Genomic DNA, 27,051 nt, shown 5'->3' with positions numbered 1-27,051 from the left:
TTTATACAAACAACTACTTACAATTTAAACAAACCTAGAGATCTAGAGGATCCAACCTTTTAAGTTCTAAGCAGTGGAGGCGTCAGGAGGTCGTTTGCGAGTGGATTTGGATGAGATGATAATCTCTTAAAGTAGTTTTTACACTGACTGGCGGTTGCTTTCCTAACAGTTTTAACATTCAGGTCATGATGAAGAACATCGTTTGGCACATACCATGGGACATTGCAAACATCACAAAGGACTTTGGATTGAAATCGTTATAGTCTTTGCAAATTTGTATTACTGGCAGTTCCCCAGATTTGAATACCATACATCTATAACGGTAGTAGTATTGTGTTTGTTAGTAGTTTGGTTAGTAGTTTGTTTTGGGTACTTAAATCTAATTTCCGATTCATAAACCAGTACATTTTTTGGTAGAGCATGCCCAGTTGCAGTCGTTTTTTCCTCAATATTTTTCTCAATTTAGGTGATTGTGATTGTCTATGTGGATATCCAGATATTTGACATCATTCCTAGCAGAAAATACAAAACATACAATACATTTTTATTAAACAAAATAGCAACAATCAACTGTCAACGTAACCAACCATTACTGAAAAATAAAGAGATTCTCGCCGTAGATTGATGCTTTCATTGACACCAATAAATATAGTAAATATACCAAAGAGAGTAACAAGTTCCCATTATATCGATACCAGCTGAAAGTTGGAATGACAAAAGGAACGTTGAAAAAACGAGGAACGGCTGGGTAAGATCAAAAACAAATTTGAGGATATCACAACAAAAATTACCAAACTCAGATGGACCTTCGCAGGTCACACTGCTAAAAGGACCAACGTTGGAATGCCACAATACAACATTAAAGACGACCAAGAGGAAGACCATAGATGAGATGGGTGGACGACATAAAAGAATAGCCGGAACAAATTGAAAGTATGTTGCTCAGGATAGAGATCGATGGAAGGAGTTGGGAGATGTCCTATGTCCAAAAATGGACGAAAGGAGGCTAAGAAGAAGAACTGAAAGTTATTTTACATAACTCCTCGTGGGCCCTCTCAGAACCCTATGTGGACAAATTGGATGGACACAAGCTAAGACATCTATGCTTAGCTCAGTCGAGACCTCAAACAAAAGCTACTATCTTTGGAGAAGAGTGTTCTGCGTAGAGTAAACTACAAAGGACGTACCTTTTCTACATCCTAGTACATCAACTACACAGACACAAAAGAAACTCTGTTTACTCTAAATGTGCTTACACAGCAATGCTTGGACGTGTCGAGAGATACATGGCTCTTTCATAGAATTCAAAAAGGCTTTTGACAGGGTCTTCTTCTTCCTATGTCGTCCCCATTAACGGAGGTCGGTGACCACATTTCTAAAAGTTTCTCTGTCTTTTTAAACGTGGAATAATTCGTCTACAGTCATGTTTGTCCAGTCTCGAATATTTCGCAGCCATGACTTCCTCTTTCTACCTATTTCCTTCTTGTCATCGACTCTACACTGCATGATGACCTGCAGAAGACTATATTTATCATTCCTCAGTATGTGTCCAAGGTATGCAGTTTTGCGTACTTTTATTGATCTCAACAATTTTTTGTTTCGACCCATCCTTCTCAGCACTTCCTCATTGGTGACCCTGGCAGTCCATGGAATTCTCAACATTCTCCGGTATATCCAAAGTTCAAAGGCTTCAAGCTTCTTAACTATTTGCGCTTTTAATGTCCATGTTTCTACTCAGTACTATAGCTGCGACCAGACGTAACATTCAACAAATCTCAGTCTCAGCGCAGTATTCAGATTTTTGTCACAGAACAATTGCTTGAATTTTAAGAACGCAGCCCTTGCCATTTCTATTCGTACCCTGATCTCTTGGTCTGGATCTAATTCTGTGTTGATGTAAGCTCCCAGATATTTATATTTTGTTACTCTCTCTATTTGCTGTCCACCAAGAGTTAGTTGTTCATTATTTATTGGACTCCTTGATACTATCATAAATTTGGTCTTATCTGTGTTGATGTCAAGTCGCATTTGAATGCATTCACTATTTATTGCATCTAGTAAAGTTTGTAGTTCTTCTATACTCTCAGCCATAATTACCGTGTCATCTGCAAATCTCATGGATTTTATCATTTCTTCACCAATTCTTATTCCCTCTTTTCTTTCCCATAAGGCTTTTCTGAATATGACCTGTGAGTACACGTTGAAAAGCGTCGGAGAAAGCCGCATCCTTGCCTAACCCCTCTCGCAATGGGTATATTATTTGTTTTGCAGGGTACGTCATGATATTCTTGAGACCAATTCTTAAGATCATTTTTTGATCACGACAGAGAGGCTTCTCGAATTTCTTTAAGGTGCCGTTTCTATTGATAAAGATATTCTCGTCGCCGGTAAGCAGTTGCCGAAATTGCGTTGTCTTTATATGATTCGTCCGAGCCGGCATTAGATTATTAGTAATGGCGAATTGTTTTGTAAGCGATATCAGTGCGAATTGTAAGCAATAATTATTTCCAGGTAACATCGTGTAGTCAGATTATATTTTGCTAAGGAGCATCACAATTGGAATATAAACGACTAGAGAAATATGATGTTTACCCATGAGTCCAGATTTTATCTACGTTTCTCAAAAGATCGCGGAAGAGTCTGGAGAAGAGATGATAACGATATGCCTAATGTATTTTTAAACTTAAAGTAAGTTTTTAAAGCGCTTCAGTTACGGTGTGGGTGTGTATATCTTCAGAGGCGCGTACAGAATTGTATGTTGTCTCTAGGGGAATTCATTACTGATAGATACTTATATGAGACAATACAAAATTATGTTGTACTATATGCACAATTTATTGGAGAAAACTTCACATTGATGCTTGAAGGATCTTCACATGCAAGTGGATAGGGTCTTATTAGCCAGTTTACTTATATGTTTGATTTTCTACTTTTTGTAGAGTTGGTTTCCAGTCTTTGGTAATCACCTCTTGTATTTAAATTTTTAGGATGTTTTTTAATTTCTATTATTTCCCTGATTTTACACGTTTGGTCCTATTTTTAAGGTTAAGCTAGCGTCGTTATTTTGTTCATAACATAACATGTTGTGCTAGGGATAACGTCTTTTAGTTGTTGTAAACCACAACTTTTGTAGATATAGACTAGTAGCAATTTGAAAAATTCTCTTCGTATTTTACAGTTTTCTTTATATAGTACACAACCTCCCGCCAAATGCAAATAAGCAGAAATAAACATTTCTGCTTTTAACGTAATCCGATTTAAGGAACTGATAGGCAGTATCGATTACTTTTTTTACTTGGATACATATAAAAGAAATCGTATAAGTGAAAGTAAAGCCCTATATTTAGTTTAGGCCAGTCGTGTATACCACAAAAAAGTTTAATGTTTATTTGAGTTATACGTACGGAAACGCATTGAAAATCGACCAATATATCCATTTCTATTATTGGATTTTGGTTTGTCTTAAATGGCTAATCTCGCTTTTATTAACTTGTTATAAATCCAGTTTTTGTTTGTTTGTTTTATTATCCAGTTTTCTTATGCGTATGTTACTATATTCTGATTTCATTATGGAGTTTTCTTTTGACCTCGATTTTCACGAATGAAACAATAGGTTTTTCAGTAAATACCCCAACTACATACACCTCCATCTTCCATGAAATCACGTTCTATTGACGAAACAATTGACCAAGTTCCTAAATATTTGTATTTTCATACATAAAATGCTTTCTCTGTATGTATTTAATTAATTAAAAATTAATACAGAGAAATCAAAAGGAATAATCGAATAAAAAAAAGCATTATAAAATTTACCTTAACACTGGATATTCGATGTCAATGGCATAGACACTAGGAATAAATAACATGAGATGATTGGAAATCTGCGAAATGTGGGTATTCGGAATAATGTTACTATATTTTACGAACAGAATACAGACCAATGAAATTATGGAACATGATAAAGAAGTTCTATAGATTATTTTAAAAACGTAAAATTTATAAATTAGAGACATACACCCTGCATCTCATAATGTAGAGAAAGATTAAGAGAAAAGGGGTCCAGGAAGAAGAAAATGCGCATGGTTAAAAAGTATAAGAGATCAGACAGGCATGGGTACACATTCGCTGCTAATAATCATACGAGAATATAATATAATACAATTAGTATACAACTCTTGAAGATTACAAAAAAAATGTTTCTGTTTTTTTTTTCATTGGTCGTCTATTTTAAAGATGGCGCCTAAAATTTCTCGTCTAAAAGTTACTGCTCCATGGCAGACAGTTAATCTCTGGAACGATAAATATGAAACATAAAATTCGAGAAGTATTTTAAAAAAGAAGTGTCATTACGTGATAGTTTACCAGAAAAATTAAAAATTAAAAAAAAATGGCGGACATTGAAAAAAATTTATCAAAAATTAACCTTTCTTTCGACTTTTTTCAGTCGCAAAAATTTTTTTATTATTTGTTTTGGTTAAATTGTAATAAACTGTCATAGAGAAAACCAAAACAAACAAAATGTCTCAAGGTTTATTAAAATTGGCCGAATAGATCCGGAAGTTAACTGTCCACCAGTTTAAAAAACGTAGTTTTTCTCAAAATATTTTATCTCCGGATCTAGTCGGTCGATTTTAATAAACATCGATGCCTTTTGTTTGTTTTGTGACTAAAAGAAGTCGAAAAAAGAGCCAATTTTTGAATAATTTTTTAAAGTGCCGGTGTTTTTATTAAGAATTTTGATTTTTCTGGTAAACTGTCACCTAAGGGCACTTCTTTTATAAAACCCTTCTCGAATTTTATATTTTAGATTTGCCGTTCCAGAAATTAACTATCCGCCATAGAGCAGTAACTTTTGGAAATCCATTTTGGCGCCATCTTTAATATACAGGAAAAATGTTTCCATTTTCAGGAACAAACCATTTAAATTATTGTATATTAAATTTTAGTTATTATATTTTCTTGTTAAGTTATCTCTTTTATATCTAATGGACAGGTTATTGAGGGGGTACCTCGGTACAGATATCTTAAAACTATTGTCAACAAGGCAAATCAACATTTAGAAGAAATTAAAAATCAGTCAAAATGAAAAAACAACCTACGACTTTCTAAATAGAAAGGAAATGTTCAGAGCAATGAAAAAACTAAAAATACCAAATCAGTTGGTAACTTTAACAAAACTAACCCTTGAAGATGTTGAGTGTAGAGTACGAATTCAGAGGGAACTGTTCGAACCTTTTAAAAGAAGGAAATTACGACCCTCTCTCCTTTATACTGTTCAATATGGCTTTGGAAAAAGTAATACATATGACACAAATCACAACCACCAGTTAAATCTATAACAAGTCGTTGCAAATCCTTGCTTATGCTGATGATATCAATTATTTTTGGGAAAACGGAAAACGCTGTACTAAAAGAAGCGGCTACAAAAATGGGCTTGCACAATACAATAATTATAACTAACAAAACGAAATAAATGAAAATAAGCACGCAACTACAAATCCTACGCACACCTGTTATAGAAAACGACCTCATTGAAGAAGTTAACAAATTTGTATACCTGGGAGCGCTTGTCAACACTGAAAATAACACTACCGCAGAGATAAACCGCAGAATTTGCACAGCTAATAGGTGCTATTTTAGGCTAAACTTTTTAAATCCTAAATGTTACCGAAAAATACAAAGGTAAAACTCTACAAAAGAATAACACATAGTCTCATAACATGGTTCAGATACCTGGGCTCTAACAAAAAGTAATGAAAACGTGTTAGAATGTTGCGAATTAAAAGTACTAAGACACTATAAGGTCCTACGGAGCTGTGAATGACAATGGAGTATGGAGAAGAGGATACAACTTTACAGAATATACCAAGAACCAAATATCGTAAAATACGTTAAGATAGGATGTCTGAAGTGAGTACGCCATGTAATAGGGATGAAACAAATTTACCCAGCCAGAAAAACGTTCCTTGTAAGACCTATTGGTCAGAAAAGAAGGTGAAGACCCAGAAAAAGTTTCTTGATTACATCGATGAAGACATGAGAAATATGTGAATAAGTGCTTGAATGATGAAGATGATGGATAGGAACGACTGGAGAGAGATTCTTGAGGAAGCTAGACCCTACACAGGTTTGTAAAGCCAGAATGATGATGATGAATATCAGCAGTATTTTTAATCAAGATTCGACATCATTTAGACAACCTTCAACATCTACCAAATAAATTATATTCTATTGTTTTCTATTTTATTCATCATATAAGTAGGTATAATGTTATGAGAATCAAACAGAGGCAAATGTGACTGGATCGAAGTTCAATCAAACAATTGCGTTTTCAGTCATCACATAGCGAAATGAAACAAATATTCATAATTTATAATAGTTGTTGATTTTTTTAATGTATTATTGTCTATAATTTCTAATTCAATCATTATGTATTTGGCTTTAGATGCAATTTACTAAAGATGTTTAATTGTCATACTTTCGATTTTGATTTTATTATTTGTATAGAACTGTAGAAAAAATGCCACTTCAAAAATCGCCTTCATGCGCTTGTTGCATAAATTACTATGGTTATTGTTTTGTTTGCAGCATAAAAAAACAAAATATTCTGTTTTATTTTAATAATCGTATTGTGAAAACGACTTCCAATATGGATGTCGAAACGTTAATAATATGAGCTTATTTTAAAATATATTTTTTAGTTGTAGGTAGGTATTAAAAGTATTGCAATTGGACCCCGTAATGCAAAAAGAAACCAACTGAGATTTTTTCGAAAATGGATATTGGTTCGTAAATAGAGTAAATAGATTATAAAATATAATATTGTAAATAACGTTCTGCAACAGCGAACCAGATGTTCTGATACCTCAGCACCATCTACTGGACGATAGAACCATATTTCAGATTAATCAATTCAGTCGTACAGGTTTTCAATTTCGAACCAAGTAACTTTGGTTCCTTGTTGCAGATATTTGTAACATGCTACAGTTGGTTCCATCAATGAATATAGAGGCACACGCGTCTATATCCTTACCTCACCAAAATAAATTTATATCACAAAGAGTGTAAAAAATATGAAAAATGTAAAGTTGATGCCATCAACTTCCACTGAAGCTTATATTTGCAAGGAGCAATATTGTATTGATTTATATTTTTTAAGTTCTAACCTCAAAAAACATTTTTAACATGGTATATAATGTTTAGATCAAGTACCAGCAGTAGTTCACGTGCAAAATTACCAATCAGCAATTTTCATAAAGAGGATAAATCGACTACTAACGATGCCAGTAATGAGAAAGATTCTGAGGATGCTGTTAAGGATAAAAATTTCGAACCAACCTACAGCAACATATCTTCAGATAAAAGTTTAGATCAAAATCTAAGAGAACAATCTACTTTAAATGCAGAAATGTCTTTCTTGGGTCGTTTAAGAAAAGATAGAAAGAGAAAATTTGCTCAACAAGCCAGAAACGAAAGAAAAATAAAAACTTACAGCAATATGGAACATTACTTATGAAGAGGAAAGCTAGAAATCTAAAACAGTTTTTCAAACACTAATTTAGTGTTCGAAGTTATAATTTACAAACTATATTGATGTCAATATCCCTTAGAGAACATCCTGAACAGTAAAAAAATCACAAAAGTCACAAATCCTTATTCTTGTAGGGCCTATCCGTTTCGGGTGTTGGCGACCATCCCGACAAAAAATAGAAGTGTTTATTTTTTGTCGTTTATCATTATTTTTTATCCAAATAATTTCTTCAAACAAATAAAACATTTGCTTGATTTTTTCACAACTAAGTTAATGTCAATTGGTTCCTTGTTGCATAACGGGGTTCACTTTATAAAGGAACACCCTGTATTTGATACGCAATAAAAATTTTGCTTTATACCACCAATCGACAAAAAAATTGTATTGGTAAAAAACGAATTTTCTTAATATTCTAACAAAAAAATTAAAATTTGTTGACCTATATGTTTATTTGATATTTTCCCCTAGTAGATCGGCCTATCTTTGCCTCCGTATCAAGGGCAGACTTGCGCGAATTGGGCTAATAGGTCTCCCAAACCCTCGGAGGATAATATAGGTTAAATCTCAATGAACTGAGGAAAATATCGGTAGCGTCAGTCCCACACGTCCGAAAGAAAGAAAACCATTGGCTCCGTTAAACAATAAAAACCACTTCGAATAATTTAATAAAATAAGGATGATTGCGAGTAACAAAAACAAATATTAGACTGGTATATATCTTTATGTAATAACACAATAATTCTAGAAGAAATTTCTTCCGCGTTATGGTTTAGTGATCTTGGAAGTAGAGAGAAATCTTAAAGGTATTAGTGAAGTGGTTTGATATCGGATAGTGTGCAATAATTGGTAAAATGTCTTTGGTTAAGTGCTGTTTTGATAGAAACGAAATGAGTGATATTATGGAGACTTTTTTGCAAAAGTGTTCAGAATCTGGATGTAAGTACTATTTATTATTAAAACATCCTCAATATCTTAAAACTAAGTTTAAATCATGACTTTTTTCATACAACAGTCGGTTTAAAATGTAGTAATATTTGAATTAATATAAGAGCAAGACATTTTACCCAGGTCAAGATAATTACGTCAATCTGTCGTCACTTAGTGATGCTATGACGTCAGATATACCCGTAGTAAAAAAATTGTATACTACATATTTTGCCATATTGTTTATTGATTAATATTTCAACATAGTATTTCTGCAAATTGGCACATTTTGGAATACGTCGGTTTTCTTCCAAAATTATGTATATTATAGAATTTTTAGATTAATTGATCCTATTGGTTTTCATCATCAATAAAATGATCATTCTTATTAATTTAATCATCATTTTCTTTACCTTTATCCTTTTGCAAAGTCGGCTTCCCTAATTACATTTCTAGATATGTTTCTATTTTATGTCATATCAATATCAATCGTCTTCTCAGAATTAGCATAAATACATTCGTGGATAGTACAAACTCATCACCGCAATAAATCCAGGATTTTAAAATAGTTATGAAGAGATTTGCAAACTGATCAATGATCTACCTACACTTCGTGGTAGGTGAAAATCATAAAATTCTTACAAACCGCTAAGATCTGAAAAAATAATACAAATTCTAATGACTCCAAAAGCTTTGTTCTACTGCTTCTCATAACATGGCCAAAGTATGAACTTTTTCTCTTTTATGTTACAAACCAGCATCTGGCAATCAGTCATTACAATTAAGCAGCACGTCTATTTATTTATTTTTCAAGAACTCAGTAACCTTTTAGATCCCTCGCCTAATAAGTACGCTTTTTACCAAAAATGTTTGAAGTCTTTTTAAAATATTGGAAACTTTTTTTAAAATCAAAACTTTTGATTTCTTTGCATATGTTAAATTTTGACAGTTTCAAAAAGCAGTTTTCGCTTGTTTTTATTTTATTTTTTAACAATGAATATAAAGAAGACTACAAAGTAGATGCATCTTAATAAACTATATTATAAATAATAGCTTACTGCTCAACACTTATAGCATTATTAACTTTAAAAAATTGTAATTTGCTTTGCTCGATCTGAAATAGTTTCATTTTTTAAGTGATCTTAGATTCTTTGCTCATAAAGAAACTAAATTAAAATTAGCAAAAAATTCTCCTAAAGATATTTATATACTTAAACAAATGTATATCTACATTAATAAGTCTCGATATTTAACGTAATATTCATATTGAAGCAAAGCGTTTATTACATCGAAAATATAATTATTCATAGGAATCTTGCCAACTTCTAATACTAAATCTACGCTATTGAAATAAAATTATCCCCTGGTGTAATACTGTCTGCCTACATTAGAACCCTTAGAGTAGGGAATTTTACACGTCAAAAAATTCCCTACTCTATAAGTTAGAACCAAAACATGGAATTAATGTGCATTTTATGCCTTGGTGCCTTGTGTTGTCAATGGACCGTGGAAGTGATGACGTAGATTTTATTGACATCTGTCAGTTTCACTTTCCAAACAAACCTTGTTTAGTGTGGATAATTTGTATTTTTCGTTATTTTTTCATTTTTTTACAGAATCTTTCCGCTTTTTGCAATATCTAAGTATTCTAATAGTTACTACAATAATTTTACAAGGTTGTGTAAATAATAAAGCATGTTATTTTATAAAAATAACAATAAAATGCATGTATCAATAAAGTAAGGTTAGAATGTCTTTAATTTAAACTTTTAAACTATATTTCATAGAAATAGAACACTGAATTATGATGGTATTATCGTAAAAAACACTATACTTAAAAGAAAAAGCAGCAGACGAAGCAAACTATTAACTTTATAGAAATTAAAAAGTCTTGAGATTGGGATTTCAACTTTTGTTTGGAAAGTAATTGACAGTTGTGACGTCACACTTCCACTGTCCATTTAAAACTTGACACTTGACATATACTATAGAGTTTGAAGTTGAAGTTTCGATGTTATGAATAACAAATTAAACACAACCCAGGAAACTTGTAATATCCGTTCATAGTTCAAAAAATATTACCTTTCAAATGATATAATCGTAGTTCTACCTTGGACTTGTAATCATAACTAGTAAATATGTGGAATGGTAGTATTAATTATCAAATTAAGTAATTCTAACATGAATCTATATTGATTTTTATTTTAGGTTGTTGCGGATGTTGTAGCGCTTTTAGACCGAGATATAAGAGGCTGGTTGACAATATATTCCCAGTATATCCTCAAGATGGACTGGTTAAGTCTAATATGGAAAAACTCACTTTTTATTCACTCAGTTCTCCTGAAAAATTGGACAGAATTGGGGAATACTTGTATCAGAGGGCCGCCAGAGATATTTACAGGAGAAAATACGGGTATGTACCATAGTTTATATTTATCTATTTTATTTTAAACTACGTATATTACCCCAATATCACCTTAGTGCATGTTTAATTACGCCAGAGTCCTTGAAAAACTGTATAATTCCAATTAATGATCTATTAATACAAATGACAATTACACATGATATCTATTAATGTAAATAAAAAACAACAAAACCATTCTATAAGTACAATGGAAATTAAATAGCTGCTAACAATTAAATATTTTAATTGTAAAGTGTATAATTGGTTTTATGGTCACTAGAGGAACATTATTATGGTGTGTTACAAGTCTGTCCAATTTGTTTTTACTTTTAAGTTGACTTACTTTAGTGATTTGCACAAGATATTCTTGAAACTCTGTATTGACTAAAGATAAAATAATGAGCCAATTTGCAGAATAGTGAAATATATATACCTTATATCATGGCATTTATATTAAAAAAACTTAAGCCCAAGAAGAATAATAGCAACATTTCACAGAGTTTCATAAAACTTTAAACTGTTGTTAATGTGACACAATATTCTTTTGAAGTTTTTCTGTGGATTGAAATAATTAATTGTTTCTTTTATTGTATAAAAGATATACTACTCCATTCATCAATTTATTAAAAAGCCGGTGATTCAGTAAACTTTACCTTATTAGAAATGTCATATTTACTTTTACAATCATTATCTGGTGTTTGAAAAAATTAAGTTGTTAAATGTTAATATTATTTACATTAATAAGCCTAGAAGATTATTATTGTCAATCACTTTTCTTTAAATAGAATGCTGTAAGGTACTTGTCTTTAAATTAAGAATAAACATTAGCAATATTATTAACAAATTTTAAATACTTATTCAACACAAAGACCTTTAGTTAAATGGAGAAACATAGTTATTAACATATCTTCGTCTTCTTCAGTCCTTATCTATCTTTTCAATATAGGCCTCTCTCCTTGCTATCCAGTTTTCTCTATTATGGGCTAGCCAGTACCAATTTAGTACTGCTGTTCTTTTTAAGTCATTGTACCATCTTTGTTGTGGTCTTCTTAAGCTGCTTCTTTCTTCCCATGATCTCCATCTAGTCACATTTCCACTCCAGCTTTCTTGACTTCTAGTCACATGTCAGGCCCAGTCCCATGCTGAAGAACATACTGTTTGTATTATGTCTTTGACTTTTTTCCATTGCCTTTCCATTTTTTTAATTGCCGTATTGCCAGATTCCAGTAAGAGCCTAAGAAGGTATCCATTGAATAATGACAGGCAACGGTGGGGGTAATCTTTTTTGAAAATTTATGTCACGGAACAAGACACCCTGGCATCTTTCGGCTGATTAGGATACTAGGCCAGAAGACCCGAGGGTAGTGCCGGATTAACTGTGTTCCAGCTAAAACCTTAACCACTGTTCCAGAGAGGTGGTCTTGCCACTCAATGAACAACTCTAATCTGTTTGTTAATTTTTGTATCTTTCTAATTATTAACATATAAAGTTCAAAATGCATTTTTTGGCTATGATTGCCTACAAGTGAAATTTTTAAATATAATTCCAACTCATGGAAAAATGCTTTAAACTATGTTTTGTGAATGTGGATATACTTATTTATTGCTTAGAAAACTGTAAAATAAGTCAGGATTTTTAATTTTTGTAATCTTTTATTTTACTGTGTATACTTTGTATACTTTTATTAATCATTGTAAAAGACCAACAAACAACGTTGCTATACCCTGGCCGCTGAAAACATAGAATCCAAGGTCGCATGATCACTCAATGCAAGCATCGACAGGCGCTCGAAACTAGACCTTATGGGAAACTGTTTACACCGCCATTATTTGTGTTATGATACTATAACTTAAATGTTTTATGTATCATGATTTGTGTTTCACTTTCGCCGGCTGGTGAATTTTGTGAAAATGTTTAAAATTAATGTAAATCAATAACCTCTAAAAAACGGTATAAATATATTATAGCAACATTGTTAGTTCGTTTTTGTTGAGCGGTGTAAACGTGGGAAAAGTGATAACATAGGAAGAGGAATATTTAAGAGTGCGTGCCATTCACATGATCATTCCATCTTTTCAGTGGCTCAACTATAGAAATGTTGGATTATCTTGATCGTACATTGTGTTGAAAATTTCAGAGCAATTCATCACATACTTTAGATATCATTTAAGTTATTCTTCACAGACAATGTTTTTTTCATTACCAAAACAGATACCTCTTATGTAAATTTTTATTGGAGTTCTTTTTTTGTAGAGTTCTAATTAGTTAGCCGTTCTACAGTCCTCAAAAACCTTCTATATCCCTATTTACTTTTAAAAGGCAGTAAGGTTTTGATTAATTAGGTTTTTGAAGCATGTAGAATGGCTAGCTGATTAAGACACAGCAATAGTTCCAATAAAAATAATAGAAGGTTTCGATTTTTTATCACTGATGTCAAAAAAAAGTTACAATATTTTTTTTTTAATGCCTTGTGCAAGAATAAAAGGTATATAATCAAAATAAATCAAAAACAGGAAGAGCAAAAATGTTATTATTAGACAATGGCTATACAGGAACACTTATATTATTTCCTTATAAAAAATTAGAATAAGAGACAGAAGTGTAGACAGAAGAATTATAAATACATGGCCATTAAGATTAGAAAAATTATAAAGTATGAACAAAAAAACATACAAACAACTGAAAGGTATCATAGAATGGAACTAATACAACTAAAAGCACTAATGTACAGAGATGACCTAGTTCTTTTAGCAGACAGCTACAAAAAATTAAAGGACAGATATTGGGTAGGAAATAATAGTAAATGTGAAGGTGGAAATAAACAAAGGGAAGTGCAAGATAATGATAATAAATAATAAAAACAAATTCAGAATAAAACAATCAAAATAAACAACAAAGAATTGGAGTTAATAGAAACATATTATTACTTAGGGACACAGTTTCTAATAAATGGAGAAATATACTTAAAAAAAATAATTAAAACTGCAAAAATATAAAGGAAGGTAACTAACATATACTATGCATTAAATAAAACAATATTCAAATCAAAAGCAATAAATAAAAGAGTTGCCTTACACTTACAACAGTATCTACACACATACTGTGTATTTATATTAAAAATATAAAATTTTACACACCTTAAATATGTACAAAACCTCAATTAATGTTATAAATATTCATGAATTGTATAAAAGGCATTTTTATCAATATATTTTTGATTTTTTTTTTCAAATACCTTTTCAGGGAACTTCTGATATTATCAGGCAGAACATTAAAACGTTTTATTGCCCAATACCCTTGTCCATTTTGACACCTTTTCAAACGTCAATATTCTGGTTTGATTTTTCTCTTCATGAATCGAAGGTTTTCTAGAATGTACTGTGCTGGTTCAGTAAGAATTCCCTAACTTTATAAGCTCGATGGCAGGCCTCCCTAAATCCCAAACCAGCAAGGACCCTCACTACCTTTCTCTACATACCAAATACTCCATGAGTATCAGCTATGTGAACCCAGACAAGGATAAATTACGAAAGATGTGAGTGGGATATGGAGTGATACATATTCACAATAGCTATCCTATAATTCACTACTGGGTAATTAGAAAAAAACTACAATACTGGATTTTGTCTTATAGATCCATACTACTTTAAAACTAATGAAATACCTGGTCTGATCAGAGTCATATGAAAAGGCTTATTTCTCTGACCTAATTCATAGTGTTCCATTTGGTAATAATATTTTTTTGTGTATGATTGAAAGTTCCCCTTCTATATTTATTAATGTTTTAATTCATCAATAGCTTTGAAATAGTAAATGCAATGTAATAATCCTTAATAGGGATATACAGCTTGACTATTCTTTGTTTCTTTATCTAGTTGATGTTGACTGCAAAATTATTTACATGAAAAACTGGGTAGTGTGTTAAAGATATAACATTATTGTTCTAAATATTTGATTGTAATATTTAAATTTAAGTAAAAAGTATGTTAACTATGTTTTTAAGTAAATCTGAATACATAATTCATGTTTATGAGTACACAAATATAGTGTTAAGATATTGATTGTTGTACAAGCAATCGGAAGACAATTGTTAACATGTTTGAAAAAATTAAAAACGGTTCAAAATGACTTTTATGTCGAATATGATGATTGATTTATGAATATGATTTTAAGATTATACCTACAAAATAGTGTCTGGAAGTAGTGCAAAATTGTTAATGCATAGATAATTTTCTAGTACATTGGAAATAATTAAGTTAATATATGCAACCAACTCATTAAAACAACAATATCATTTTCATTGCAAAATTATGCACATATGTTGTTTTTTAATTATGATAACTATGCAACACTGTTTTAGAAAACAATAATTTTGTTTGAGTATGAAATGTTTAACCACATTCTTTACAAAAAAACAAATAAACAATAATTGTGTTGTAAATTAGCATAATGTAATATATACTAAAATCAAAATGACATATATCAGCAAAAGTGATTAAAACTTTTTATAAATATCGCAAATATGCGTATCTCTCCATCTATCATTTGAATTCTATTCCATATAATGACGATTTTTTTAATAATGTTTTCTTAGATTTTTTCTGTATCTCATATATTACAGTGGGGGGCCAAATTATTATATCTGTATTATATTTGGCAGTTTTTCTACTATGATTATTAAAATTTTTGATAAGCGGCAACACTGGTAGACGCTTATATATGACATAATAATTGCTGTTGCATCTCAGTTGGTCATGGGCTGTTCTGTTATCGCAGTGAGACTTAAAAATATTTGCATTGGAACCGGGCCGTGTTGGAAAATGTGGCAGGAAAAGGATCACTACTCTTCGTACTTACCTTAAAATCAGGTACATTTGTCTCAAAAATCGTAAAAAAGAGTGTGGCACATCTGACTACGATGATAAATACCGAAGGAATTAATATTTCCAGAAGAACAGTCCGACGAAGAGTGGCTGAAGAGAATCTGATAGGTCGCTGGTCTATGAAAAAACCACGGCTCACCGAAGCCATGAAGAGAAGGACTCCAATGGGCCAAGCAGCACCGAAGTATGACCGTTGAAGACTAAAGTTTGTGAACATTTGCGAATATTTTCATTTTTTTTTTCATGTATGCTTCTCCGAAGAATTAACATTCTAGAGTTTGGTGGACAAAAGTACGTCCTGGAGACCAGTTCCATCCAGATTGCATTGTGGAGAGGATTAAACATCCGTTTAGTGTCATGGTGTGGTCTGAAATAGAATGTGGACACCATAGAAGGGACAATGAGACAGGACCAGTATAAGCGAATACTTCAAACTCGGCTACTTCCCCAGCTCAAAGAATGGTTCTCCGTTCAAAAAAATTACATTTTTATGCACGATTCTGCACCGTGCCACAAAGCTAGAAGTGTAACTGCATTTCTGTCCAAAGAAAATATTGCAGTTCTGCCCTGGCTGGTAAACTCACCTGACATGACATCCACTGTACATTTAGAAAGAGTATTGGGCTCAAAGTCCGTCCTTATCTTATTACCTTTGTTATTTAAAATGATTTGTTGTTTTGTTTTTAGACTATCACATATAGTTTACCTTTTGATTGAGTCAAAGGCTTTTTCCATGTCAATAAAAGTCATATATTATTCTATTCTTTTTGATGGCGTTCTGTATCATTATGTGAGTATTCGCTCTGTGCAGCTGAACAACTATCGCCCTCTATAAGTTATTATATCATCACCATAAGGTTTACACCATTGAATACATTTATAAATCTGCAGAAATAAAATCAAAAATTTGGAATTAATCGTAAATCCGTAAACGTGTTTAACTAATTATTTAAATAATGATTTTTTGAGATCCTAATTCTAACCTCACTTTTGCAATTGTAAATGCATATTTATCTACTGTTGTAAATATATAAATTATATTTATATATTATTGTAATAGTATTATTTACGGAAACGTTTTATAAAACTAGTTATTAGATTGTAACAATATGTGGAATTTAATTTACAGTAATCATTACATAAAAGTTTCTTTCTATATAAATTAGACCTTATAACGCCATAAACAATCCACGGTTTACGTTGATGCTTTTTGTGATTTTGATTCGGAAATCGATAAAAAGTGCAATCACTTTTACTTTTACTGTAGCAGTTTGCGATGCAACAAATATTTCCTACTATCGTTTTGATTAATAATTATAATGTATAGTTATGAGTTATAAAAACCTTACATTGATGACAAATTTGGCCGATATGAGCGTTTTAAACGTGACGTATATCCCCTCTTGTCAGCTGCACATAATGAATATGATCTTATGTGTTGCCGCTGAGAAAGAATGCGACGTACTGGGAGAAATCTGGCAACACTGCCTTACGCATCAACTCTCCCTCTCTCTCACCCTACTACTAACGTCTCACCGCGTTGCTTAGTGCCGGCCCTAGCAGCCTTCGAAGATGAAGCTACCGATCGCTGTTACCGCCAAATGTGATATTCGTGCTATTATACGTTTTTTAAATGCAAAATGCAAGTTAATCGAAGTTTATGGGGAAAAGTGTATATCTGTTCATGTTTGCAAATGGTGTAGAGAATTCAGTGACGGCCGAACGAAAATTCACGATAACAATAAGAGCGGAAGGATTTCAGTTTTCATTCAGCTTGAATGAATATTGCTTCAAGATCAGAGGTTTGCCATTAACGATCTTGCTTTGTTTATTCCTAAGACTTCCCACACCACAATTTATGTCCAGTGGCGTGAGGCTTCTCCATGACAACGATCGACCTCATGTCTCACATCAAACTGAATCTAGATTTTGGCTAGACTGCTGTGCCACACCTCCCCCTACAGTCCGGACCTAGCACCAAGTAATTATCACTTATTCACAAAATTAAATGAACACTTGGGTGTCCTATGCGTCAGTATCGATGAAGAAGTCAAACAAGAGGTTACTCGATTCCTCAAACGATTGGCGGTAGAATTATATAACATGGGGATAGGAAAGTTGGAGCATCGTCTGCAAAATTGTTTGGATAGAAAGGTCGATTATGTAGAATAATAGCGTAGGTTTTAAGTTTTAAAATTATGTATAATACTAAGAAAAAAATTAAGCTATCTATTTTTAAAATTCATGAGAACCTTATTTTACGAATGGCCCTCGTAATTATTGCATTTAACCATTCTCTCGGTGTTTGTTTTCTGTTCCATAATAAATTGTATATGCATAGTAGTTTTTCTCTTTATTTTTTCTCCTATCTATTTCAGTACTGTGCAATTCAGTACGTGAAGAACGTCTGAATAATAGGCAAACGATACAATAATCTTCGTACGTAGTATGTAAAATCTACAAACATTAGTTGCTAAGGTGAAGAAGAAGATGAAAGGCGACTTTAGTATATCTTTAGATCAAGATTTAAATGTAAACGTAGACTTTATACAACTTTTCAACTGGTACTACTTTAAAACATGTCCGTTAAATAGTTAATAAACCAAAAAACAAACGTAAAAAAAATGATTAGATAGCAGATGAAGAAATAATGAAGAAACACAGTAAATAAAACATATCTGGAAAGTAGGAAACATATTCACGTTACAAAATGTATTAAAACTGAGTATATATTAGTAAATATGCTATTCGTCTACACATTCATTCAGAAAACTAAGTTTATCAAAAGTAAATCAATAACTTTAAACGCTCCCCGTGCTTGTCCACCCACAACACTAATAACATTAGTCATTATTAAGATCGCATGTTTTCACATCAAAAATCAATAGTAAGGGTAAATGAACTGAAATTGTTTTGTTCTTTCGATTTCAGGTTTGTTGTTATTGCAATGGAAGCCATGGACCAACTACTTTTGGCATGCCATGCACCGACGCTGAATTTGTTTGTAGAAAGTTTTTTGAAAATGGTTCAAAAATTGTTGGAATCTACAGAACCGGAGCTGCAAATTTTAGCCACACAATCGGTACGTTTTTATTTACGTTTTTTTTTTTATTATAAAAAGTGTTATGGTAAATTGTTTTTTAATAAATACATTATTGCCATATAATTTATATTTGTACATTTAAAAATTAGTACCGATATGTAATAATGCTATTTTTTGTTTTGTTTTCTTCCTTTCTTATTTATATCATATATTTCTTTCAGATTTCAAACTATCTTCTTAATCTGTCTTTTTCTTCTTCCTTTATGATTTATTTTTGGTATTTTATCTATCCCATCTATTTTTACTCACTTACACTTATCTTTCAAAAATTCCGTGATCTGGAAAAATTTTATTGGTTTTTTGTCAAAATGTTTTCCTTGTGCATCTTATTTATCGCCATGTTGCATATAACATTATATTTGTTGCTTTTTACTGTGTCACCATATCTACTATCGACCTCTTATTTTTAAAAACCTATTGCCTATCTGCACAAAACTACAATTCTTGGAGTTTTACTTCTAAGAGATCTTTTATGAGTATTTCATAAATTTTTCGTGTCAATTTTTAAAAAAATAATAAAATAATATTTTTTGAAAACGATTTGAAATCAAAACCAAACGTAAAATGTAATTTTTGTTACAATTAACTGGTTTGCTCCCATATAAATAGAGATTAACTTAAATTCGTTAGTGTACTTATAAATTGAGAAATTTAAAACTAATGCAATGTTATTCTATTTTTATTTTGAGTTTTATTTACAATTATTTTAACACTAAAAATATAATAGGGCGGATCTGTGAAAAAACGACTAAATTTGAATGTGAGAGGTTTCAGGTTCAGGTTCCTGACATCTTTGAGAGAAAGAGGATAAGTCAATTATTATTACTGAAGTAATCACCTAACTATTTCTGCAAAAATCCGAATGCCACCTCTCACATACACCTCAAAACAGATCTGTCCCGTCTATAATAAATTAATTTATATTTTTATTACGTACACATTGTTACAAATAAATAATAGACTAACTCTACGATTTAAATTATTCATAGGACATCGAACGTCAGACTGATGTTCAATAGGGAGGGAGCTGGCAAAACACTAATATTTTTGGTTTCAAGAATGCTTATTTACAGTTTTAGTAGTGTTTTTCAGTTTAGAAAATATTTATGTACCTAATTTCTAATTGGCTCGTTTTTTATTCGTTTATTAAAATAAAATAATTTTTTTCTCCTGTATAGGTTATGACCTATATAGGTTATATATTACGACCTATACATACAAAAATTTTTATTATTTTACTTTTATTTAACTTACTATCAGTCACCCAGCTGTTATTCTTGATGTAACTACAACTTTTACTTTGATTAAGTTTTCAAAAGTCGGCACTGTTAACACGTGTCCTTAGGGAATACTAAAAAATAGTAAATAGTAGTAAAAGGATTCAAGTGCACCTAAATCCGTTAACTTATAATGCAAACTGCAGTTTTGTTCATTAAGTTAAATCTAGTGAAGAGAGATGGCAGCTTCTCCTCCTCTATCTTTTCTCCTTGGTAATGATGTAGTGGCGTCATGTAATTTGTTTGACTATTTCTGTCCAATTATCTCTCTCCTAGGCGTGTTGTTTTGCTTTGGAGAATGAGTAACCAGTCATGTCCTTTATTTGGTCCGACCATCGTACAGGACATCTTCCTCTGGACCTTTTACCCGCTACGTTACCTTCAACTATCATTCGTTCCATGCCTTCTCTTCTTCTAGTTATATGACCAAAATATCTCAGTATATTTTGGTTGATAGTTGTGATGAGTCTAGTTTGTATGTTAAGTTCTGCTAGATATTTGTGTGATGGGCGGTCCATGGTATGCGCAACATTCTACGGTAGACCCACATTTCAAATGCCATTATACGCTTTGAATCGGCTTTTTTATTGTCCAAGTTTCTGAAGAATAGGTGGCGATAGGAAATATTAATGCTCGAACAAGGTGTAATTTTGTGTTTTTTTGTGATGTCAGTGTTCTTCAAAATTTTTGTGAGTTTAGCTGTTGCCGATCTGGCCATTGTGGTGCGTCGACGGATCTCGCCTTCGCATCCTCCACTGTTAGTAATAACGGAGCCTAAGTAATTAAATTGCCTGACCACTTCGTAACCTGCCATGTTTCTTATCTCTGCTTGGTTGTTTCTGATTCTATCGATGATCATCACTTTGGTTTTCTGCATATTTATTTTCAAACCATATTCCGTGCCTAGCCTATTCATAATGTGTTCCAGTTCTTCTGGTGATGACGCCAATATATCAGTGTCATCAGCATAACGTATTTGATTTTTCTTTCTCCTATCGTTGCTCCACCTTGTCATTCCTCAAAAATTTGACGCATAACATGTTTACTATATATATTGAATAGAATAGGGGACATTATGCATCCCCGTCGAACTCCAGATTCTAATTTGAAGTTTTTCGAAACCACATTATTAACTCTTACATTAGCAGTATTATTTACATATAGTTTTTGTAATAAATAGATTAGATGTTCTGGCGTACCTATTTCTCTAAGTATATGCCACATTTTATCGCATTTTACGGTATCGAAGGCCTTGAAATAGTCAACAAAGCATAAATATGACAAATTTGACAAATATTAAGAATATGTTCTCTTGTTCCTCTACCTTTGACGAATTCGTATTGTTCTTGGGGAATTTGTGGTAAAAGAATTGATTTTAGTTTTTCATTGATGATGGTTAGTTAGAAGTATTTTGCTCGCGTGTGATATCAATATCAATGCTACTGTACGGTGATTACTGCAATCTGTCGGTGAACCTTTTTTATATATGGGAATAAACGTGAGTTTACCCCAGTCATTTGGCCACTTTTCGGTATTCCAGATCTAATTGCAAATTCTAAGCATTACTTCCGTTCCCATTTCTCCCATTTCTTTGAGTGTTTCAGCTGTTATTCCATCTTCTACTTCTGCTTTTCTGAATTTTAGCTTTTTAATTGCCGCCTCAATTTCCGATTTCAATATTTGAGGTTCTTTTTCATAACTTCTTTTCTCTGTATTATTGTCTGGGTCGTTGTTAGAGAATAGTATTTCGCAATTATGTTTCCACACCTCTGCGATACCGCCTGAGTTTATTATGGTGTTTCCACCATTATATTTGATAATCTGTGTCTACGGTTTGAATTATCTCGCTAGATACTTGACTTTTGAGAAAAGTTCTCTAGATTCTTGGCGGTCAGCATGTTTCTCTAGTTGTACATATATCTTTTTAATATAATAATTTGTGTCTCTTCTGCACAAGTATTTTATAGTTGTATTTATGGTGCATATCTCTATTTCTTTTTGTTTTGAATTTGATGTGCCGTTTCTAAGTTTTCGTCTTTCTTTTACAAGATTGAGAGTCTCTTCAGTCATCCAATGTTTTTTTTCTAGCTGTTTTATCTTTGGGATTAGTATTGTTGATGGCTTCAGTGATCCATTTCTTTGTGTATTCCCACGTTTTGTCAGGGTATCCGGTAGTCACTGGTAGGTCAGCTTCTGCTAATGCTTCTCTAAACTTTTTCGGATGTTTTGGAATCAATGGCATCTATAGAGCTACTTGAATCTTTTTATCACCAAGTTAAATACCATTTACTTAATTATTAATAATGAAATACTATATAATTTTATAGTAATGCTTTCAGATTTACATTCTGTTTTAATTTTAGTTTGTGAAATTTGCCAATATAGAAGAAGACACACCATCGTACCATAGAAGATATGATTTTTTCGTTAGTAAATTTTCAGCTATGTGTCATAGCGGAGAGAAAGAAGAAGTTCGAGATAAAATACGGACTGCCGGTATCAAAGGATTACAAGCTGTAGTTAGGAAAACGGTTTCTGATGAACTGGTGGAGAATATTTGGGAACCTGTACATATGGATAAGATCGTGCCTAGTCTTTTATTTAACATGCAGGTAAGATAAAGTTTATAGTTATTTAATAAGTTATTTTTAACTTTTTTTATCTGCTCTGCTCTTTTATCTGTTATAAAAATTTTAAAAAATCGGTCCTTTAATTTTCTGCTGTGTTTTCATCTGGGGATTAGTGCGTTGAAAACTACAACAGATACAGAAAAACACTGATCTTAATTCTGACCCAGCATTATTATGTCATAGTAAATAAAATTGTGGAACTGAAAGTTTTGACTTCTGATTCTTAGAAAACTAGAAAAAACATTTGTTCGTAAATTATTGTCTTCCTGTAGCACCTGTCCGATCTGGATGTTGACGATCATCATAGCATCTTTGACTATATTTACACGTGTTAGAAAAAGCGGGGGTTTAATCCAGTAGACAAACCTTAAGTGAACGCCTGACACTCGGTATGAAACCCATTTGTTCACCATCGTGTATGATAACCAATCTACTTCCTTTTGAAATGTTTTTGAACAAACCTTTACCAGCATCATCTGACCAACTGTTGAGCGTAGTACGTCCTGAAACATCGATCCGAAATCTTTTACAATTCTGTAACGAGAACTGATCATTTATTCACGACAACCTTCAATCTCATGGAAATGGTAAGTTGTATTTGTAATGAACTGTTTGTCGTAGTCTGTCATAGTTGTTTTCCGTTTACTAGGTGTTTTAGCTGGAAATTCTTGTGAACTATTTGAATTTGCGTTTGTTAATATATTCCCTTTTTGAATTATCCTTTCTAGTGTGCGTACAGATACTACAGGAGCTTCACTTACGTTGTTTAATATTGGTGCGATTATCTTCAGGAAACAGTGTTAGTATATATTTAAACACTTTGTGAATTATCCCTTTGGATTCCGATGTCAAAATCTGTTTACTCGTACTACACTTAATGGTCTCCATTCTATAAAATAGTTTCTATTACGCGTACTCGCACCTTTTCTTATGAGACTGTAAAACATGATGAAACCGAATTACAAACTTGTATCAAATCCAGTGGTTAAAATTTAAAATTTGTCCCTAATGACTATATAAAAAGTTAAAACAATCTTTGTAAACCAGCTGTATTTGCCGGGGGTTTTCAATAATAATTCCTAGATTTCAGTGTTCCAAAAGCTATAAATAGTTGCTTCTTCAGCTCCGGCCATGGTTGAACACACAAAAATGTAAATCTCAACTGAAATAATTGAAAATGAGAAATTTTATGTCGATTAGAAATTTTATGCCTTTCTAAAAAACTTTAGTGCTTTTTAACGGTATTTTATATACGAACAGATTATGGAGGTACTTACATAAGATGCTTTTAATTTTCTAATTCAATTAAATTTATTATTTATCTTCCAGGAATCAGGTTTCCACAAAAAGGAAACTGAAACTGTTGATATTGGTCCAGAAGATACGTTGGATCCGCCAATGTTGGCAGAAACTTGCATGAGAGAATTGGTAGGAAGAGCTTCATTTGGACATATTAGAGCCGTACTCAGACCAGTGTTTAGGTAGGTTATAATGAATAGTTTTTTACCTAGTTTTAACCGTGATTTATCATTTTAGAATTGGACTATTTTTTTTCTGTTGTTTTTACGGTACGCAAGATTATTTTTGAGCTATTAAGTTGGTACATATGTATAAATCCTTGAAATTCTTATTAGCGTTGTTCCTTACTGACTGAAGTGTGTGTTTTCCACAATCAATGTGTTTACACATTAATAAGACAAATTTTACTGCTAATCCACAGTTCTTTAAATCATCAAAATTATCTGGCACAAAAAAATCAAACAACCAATTTCAATGTTTAGAAGTACTTTTATCCACGTGACCGTCCATCAACCATTTTAGATTGCCCTTATAACCAGAAAAATAATATACCGTAACAACGCATTCTAAGCGCATATCTTAAACGCAGGGGTATAACAAATTACCTTTCTAACAGTTTAAAAAGAACTACGGACTTGTTCTATTCTCGACCTGATTTTTTACTTGTATCAACTTCCTGAACATTGCCAATATTCCACCGCTTGTATGGCCTTCTGATTAGCTGCCAGAGGGTTCTGGTTTCAATATTGTTCAATCATGTTTGGCATGTTGTTCAATTTGGGGAAATAAATGTATTTTTTATTTTTCAAAAGAAATCTTATTTTCACTATTAATCCCAGAGCTATTCCCATTGCTCTGGTCTAAACATTGCTTGCTATTAATACAGTATTGTGCGAATTAATGGAATCATTGTGACATTTTTCAATATTCACAGTTGGCAACACTGTCCACACATTTACAACTGACCAAACATTTGAAAACATAACCTTACTTTTCTCTGCCTTTTATTTGAGGGTGTTTTAGGACATTTCCCAGTAAGTTTGCGTTGTTTTGTACTATATTGTGTTGTTTTCAGAATTAGTGAGTTTGTTTTGTCTTGTCTTGTGTATAAGCAAGATTTTGAAGCGTAAACGAGAAACGGGATCAATTGATGTGAAAAGTTAAACAAAATGCGGAAGAAAGAGAAAAAAACTCCAGCAGATAAAAGATTTTTACTTCGAAAGAGCAAATTGGACCCAAGATCTAGCAGCATCAGGTATAGTAATTCATGACTCAACTGTTCGGAACAGACTTTTGGAGAATGGTAGAAGGGCAAAGCGTCCACAGAAAAAACAGCTTCTAACTGAACGAATGAAAAAAAAAGGCTATTGTGGACCAAAAATACTCTAATTGTACTGTAGACGACTGGAGAAAAGTTTTATTTACACATGAAACTCACTTTATAGTTCAGGGACAGCGGTCGAAATTCGTCAGGAAGTCTGGCAATAAAAAAATAAAAAACCTTACACCATCTCATATTGATCAAACCGTAAAACATCCAGTCAAAAAAATGTTTTTAATACATGAGGGTTGGATCTTTGGTACCAATGGAAGGCATGATGAACAGCCAAAAATACAAATCCATGTTGGAACAGTCTTGTGACACAGAACTCCAAAAATGTCAGCCCCAAGGAGGAGCGATTCTTCAACAGTACTCTGCTCTCTGTCACAAGTCAAAACAAATGATGGAATTTTTCAAAAATAAGAAGATTAATGTTTTAGATTGGCTTGGTAATTCGCCAGACTTCAACTCCATTGAAAATTTATTGGCTATTTGCAAAGCTAGACTGCGCAAAATCGACTGTACTTAATAAAAATGATAGAAGCGATCATTCAGGTTTGGTTTCGAGATTAAAGGATATCTGGGAACTGTCAGAAGCTCGTAGAATATATGCCAAAATAGGTAAGAGCAGTAATTGCAACTAAAGGGGACATGTTTCCTAGCAAATGATGTAAGTTTATCTTTGAAGTTTAGTCAAAATATAATTTTTTTCTAAATAAACTGTTTTTTCATTAAAACACCCTATGATTCCATTAATTCTCACAGTACTGTAGCTACTATTATTTTTCTTGAATAATTAATAAGTGGTATTATTTCAGTGTGTCCACTTTGATTTAACCAAACGTTCTTGTTTTAGGCATTTTGATCTACATAAACTGTGGGTACCCAATCAGTTCGCCATCCACACCTTTAGAATAATAATGTTTTCAATACAGGTAAAAATATTTGTTCCATTTAATAATTATAAACCTTATGTAAATGTTTTATTGGTCAATTTTATTTTACTTTTTTATAATTATGTTTCCTCATTAGACAACGCTAGAAAAGTTCTCGGAATTGTTTAAACTAGTATTTATTTTTAAGGCACAATACTCATATACCGTAGTGGAAACTCTAATGGCACATCTTGACGATAACACAAAATCTAGCCCAACCATACGAACTAATATCGCTGGAGTTTTATCCAAAATTATTGCTATAGCAGCTGGTGAAAGTGTAGGTAAGTAACTAAAGGACAATTAATATACTTTTCAATTAAATATTTCATATAAATCTCCTCATGTTTATACATCATATTAGACTATATTTAATAAAACAAACATAATCGTCATTTAGGGCCAAGGTATATGCCAAATGAAAGCCCTCAATTAGTGAATCAAGTTAGGTGTATCCTCCAATTTTGCTATAGAGCGTTCCACGTTAAGAAAATAACATTGCGGAGATAGGGCCATGTATTTCTTATGGACGATAGAAGCGCGGCGATGCCAGGACGAACACAAGCACGATTCAGGGTTGTATTATTTGTATTTTTGTTTCCACAGACATGAATTAAAATTAATGTTTTTTAACGTAATTGACCAAAAGTGCCAATTCGAAACAAGAGATGAAAAGTAGGGAAAATGATTTTAATTAAATAAATAGTATTTACAAAAGATAATTTTGTTTTATATTATTTTAA

General features: G+C 32.2%; 1 protein-coding gene across 2 annotated transcripts in view; it reads left to right on the top strand.

Moving 5' to 3' along the window:
- Positions 1-8,113: 8,113 nt before the first annotated feature.
- stmA (Protein EFR3 homolog stmA) overlaps positions 8,114-27,051 on the top strand; it is a 32,899-nt gene continuing 13,961 nt past the window's right edge. The window contains exons 1-7 of one of the 2 annotated variants that reach the window (XM_072535666.1): positions 8,114-8,467; positions 10,664-10,868; positions 18,675-18,825; positions 22,487-22,735; positions 24,083-24,234; positions 26,230-26,308; positions 26,457-26,592. In XM_072535666.1, the coding sequence (XP_072391767.1) occupies positions 8,383-8,467; positions 10,664-10,868; positions 18,675-18,825; positions 22,487-22,735; positions 24,083-24,234; positions 26,230-26,308; positions 26,457-26,592 (1,057 nt within the window). In that variant the 5' untranslated portion in view covers positions 8,114-8,382. Of the gene's footprint in view, positions 8,468-10,440; positions 10,604-10,663; positions 10,869-18,674; positions 18,826-22,486; positions 22,736-24,082; positions 24,235-26,229; positions 26,309-26,456; positions 26,593-27,051 lie in introns of those variants that run through there. The other variant, XM_072535667.1, reaches the window with a different exon arrangement.

Source organism: Diabrotica undecimpunctata, chromosome 6 (genome assembly GCF_040954645.1).
Source record: "Diabrotica undecimpunctata isolate CICGRU chromosome 6, icDiaUnde3, whole genome shotgun sequence".
In the NCBI taxonomy this organism is placed as follows: Eukaryota; Metazoa; Arthropoda; class Insecta; order Coleoptera; family Chrysomelidae; genus Diabrotica; species Diabrotica undecimpunctata.
The sequence above is the reverse complement of the archived record's forward strand: the minus strand, read 5'-3'. Positions and strand labels throughout refer to the sequence as shown.